The 3578-nt window shown below is 38.8% G+C and overlaps 1 protein-coding gene across 1 annotated transcript; it reads left to right on the top strand.

Moving 5' to 3' along the window:
- Nucleotides 1–1100: 1100 nt before the first annotated feature.
- On the top strand, nt 1101–3042 carry LOC138986320 (E3 ubiquitin-protein ligase MARCHF5-like). Its single transcript, XM_070365382.1, has one exon. It carries the CDS (start codon nt 1129–1131, stop codon nt 1939–1941), a length of 813 nt encoding a protein of 270 aa, XP_070221483.1. The 5' UTR covers nt 1101–1128; the 3' UTR covers nt 1942–3042.
- The last annotated feature ends 536 nt before the right edge of the window (nt 3043–3578 follow it).

Genomic DNA, 3578 nt, shown 5'->3' on the forward strand with positions numbered 1-3578 from the left:
CAGCCAGATTTTTATTTTACCAAGTAAACATAAAAATCAGCTGCCATTTACTGTTTGCCATCATTTCATTAAGATTAGCACCAAAAAGGTAAAGAGTACATTTTTATTTTATTTTTTTATTTTATTTTATTTTTTTAGTTTACAATATTGTATTGGTTTTGCCATAGATCAACATGCATCTGCCACAGGTGTACATGTGTTTCCCATCCTGAGCCCCCCTTCCATGACCCTCCCCATACCATCCCTCTGGGTCATCCCAGTGCACCAGCCCCAAGCTTCCTGTATCCCACATCGAACCTGGACTGGCGATTCATTTCTTATATGGTATTATACATGTTTTAATGCCATTCTCCCAAATCATCCCCACCTCCCTCTCCCACAGAGTCCAAAAGACTGTTCTATACATCTATGTCTCTTTTGCTGTCTCGCGTACAGGGTTGTCATTACCATGTTTCTAAATTTCATATATTTTCTTTAGTAAACTGTATTGGTGATTTACTTTCTGGCTTACTTCACTCTGTATAATAGGCTCCAGTTTCATCTACCTCATTAGAACTGATTCAAATGTATTCTTTTTAATGGCTGAGTAATACTCCATTGTGTATATGTACCACAGCTTTCTTATCTACTCATCTGCTGATGGACATCTAGGTTGCTTCCATGTCCTGGCTATTATAAACAGTGCTGCGATGAACATTGGGGTACATGTGTCTCTTTCAATTCTGGTTTCCTCGGTGTGTATGCCCAGCAGTGCATTTTTAAATTAATTTCTTTAACTGGAGGTTAATTACTTTACAATATTGTGATGGTTTTGCCATACATCAACATGAATTGGCCATGGGTATACATGTGTTTCCCCCCATTCTGAACCCCTCCTCCCACTTCCTTTCCCACCCTGAATTTTTAAAATAAATACATTTATCTGGGGATGCCCTCAGCTGCGCACCGCCACCGCCGGGCTCACGGAGCTGCCCCGGGAGGCTGGGTGGCGGGTTTGCGGCTGCCACCGGACTGAGGCCTACTCTGCCACCTCTCAGTGCTATTGTCGAGGGCCCGGCCCTGACCAGGCACACCGGAGAGGCGAGTGCACCAGCTCCGCCGAAGATGCCGGACTAAGCCCTACAGCAGATGCTGGACAGAAGTTGCTGGGTGTGTTTTGCCACTGATGAAGATGATAAAACAGCTGAATGGGTGAGACCATGCAGATGCAGAGGATCTACAAAATGGGTTCACCAGGCTTGTCTACAGCGCTGGGTGGATGAAAAACAAAGAGGAAACAGTACAGCCAGAGTGGCATGTCCTCAGTGCAATGCTGAATACTTAATAGTTTTTCCAAAGTTGGGTCCAGTTGTTTACATCTTGGATCTTGCAGATAGACTGATCTCAAAAGCCTGTCCATTTGCTGCAGCAGGAATAATGGTTGGCTCCATCTATTGGACAGCTGTGACTTACGGACCGGTGACAGTGATGCAGGTTGTAGGCCATAAAGAAGGTCTGGATGTTATGGAGAGAGTTGATCCTTTATTCCTTTTAATTGGACTTCCTACTATTCCTGTCATGCTGATACTAGGCAAGATGATTCGCTGGGAGGACTATGTGCTTAGACTCTGGCGCAAATACTCAAATAAACTACAAATTTTGAACAGTATATTCCCAGGGATTGGTTGTCCTGTTCCTCGAATTCCAGCTGAGGCTAATCCTTTAGCAGATCATGTCTCTGCCACCCGAATTTTGTGTGGAGCCCTTGTTTTTCCTACTATTGTGACAATAGTTGGTAAACTAATGTTCAGTAGTGTTAACTCTAATTTACAAAGGACAATCTTGGGTGGAATTGCTTTTGTTGCCATTAAAGGAGCATTCAAGGTTTACTTCAAACAGCAGCAATATTTACGTCAGGCACATCGCAAAATCCTAAATTACCCAGAGCAAGAAGAAGCATAAAACTGCGACTTCTTGTTGTTCTGCAGTCCTCCCATTCTTAGGAGTCTGTTGTGTCGTTCTGATTCCATCATTGATGCACAGTAATTGAGACTTTTAATAAGCTGCTGCTCTCATATTTTTAAGAAATATAATAAAGCACTTAGGGCAGGGGAAACCCTCTCAGTAATCACGGAACCTAAGGATGTGATTTGTTTTCCTTGTTTTGTATGTACTTCTTTCATGGCGGTCATCTGAACCATTATCTTAGCATGGTGAACCTGAGTTTTGTTCATATTTTCCTCAAGACAGAAATGTAAAGATCAAACTGTGCAAATATTTAAAAATACACATGCTATTTTATTCAAATGCCTCTTTTGTACATGTTCATGTTCAGTGTTTTCTTAGAATTAGCAACTCAATGAAGGTACTGTGAGGATTTTTCTCACTGGCATAATTTGATTACAGGCTAAGCAGAAGTATATGTTAATATGAGGAAATGTAAATTAGTTATAAATAATTAACAAACCAAAAATGTGTGTAAACATTCAAATGATTATCTGAACAAATGCAATTTTGTTGTGTTTTTCTTAACCCATGTGATGTCCTCCAAAATGTGTAGGGTAAAAATTCACAGGGCTTCCAGATCACTTTTTCACTATTAAATTTTATTTATATAATGTTGACATCTCATAGTTCATGATGTAATTTTGACTCATGCAGTCTTAATTACTGTGTGCGTGTGTGTGTGTGTGTGTGAGAGAGAGAGACAGACAGACAAACTGACACAGAGACACTGACATCAGGTCCTTCCATCACTGGAGAAAGTTTTTTAATTCATATTTCTAGAAAATAGAACTGACAGTTTATAGTAGTTTGAGCACAGAGAACGATTTGCAGAAAATCAATAGTTATTTTACTCTCCTCTCTCATCGATTCAGTTATTCAGGTATTTGTTGGTCACCTCCTGCTTGCCCAGGCATTATGCAAAGTGCTGTGTGGGATACAGTGGTGAACACAACAGACTTGGTTCCTGCTTTTATGTAGTTTACAGTCTAATTTCAACAGACAGAAAACCAGCAGTGAGTAAACCAAGGTGAGGCCTTGAGCTCTTTGTTTTTATACCAGTCAGTGAGGAATAATTATGAAAATAAGAAGTCTTGAGCAAATATTAAGGTCATTGTTTTGTGAGATTATTATGAGGAAAAAAAAATACTAATGTTTTTAAGTTTAAATTGCTTGTCATATTGAGGAGGCTAGCACCTTAATAATCACTGTATAACTAGTTTTATATTCATTTTTCAAAAGCAGTTATTTAAGCTGTTCAGTAGTGGCCCTTTTAATGTTCAGCAATCTGAATGGTCTTGGAGTTATTTTCAGGAATTAATATTAAATTTTTTAAAGATAGTTCCAAAAACCCTATTTATTTTCTAATTCACAGTATCTAATGCATGACAATATGAATGTTCCCCCTTACCGATTAAGTGGCCACTTTTCTTTAGGATTGTAGCAAATATAGATTGAGCTTTGTTAGATTGCAATGATGTATGCTAATTTAGTAATTTAAGACTGGTACCTTTCTATAGTGTGAATGTCTTAATTTTGAGTAATAACATGAAATTTATGTGAATGACTATTGAACATTCAAAGTTGTATTTATT

The sequence above is a fragment of the Bos mutus genome, chromosome X, assembly GCF_027580195.1.
Source record: "Bos mutus isolate GX-2022 chromosome X, NWIPB_WYAK_1.1, whole genome shotgun sequence".
Taxonomy (NCBI): domain Eukaryota; kingdom Metazoa; phylum Chordata; class Mammalia; order Artiodactyla; family Bovidae; genus Bos; species Bos mutus.

What these genes read in the sequence shown, in the direction of transcription:
- LOC138986320 (XM_070365382.1), top strand. Translation starts at nt 1,129, where the DNA reads ATGCTGGACAGAAGTTGCTGGGTGTGTTTTGCCACTGATGAAGATGAT.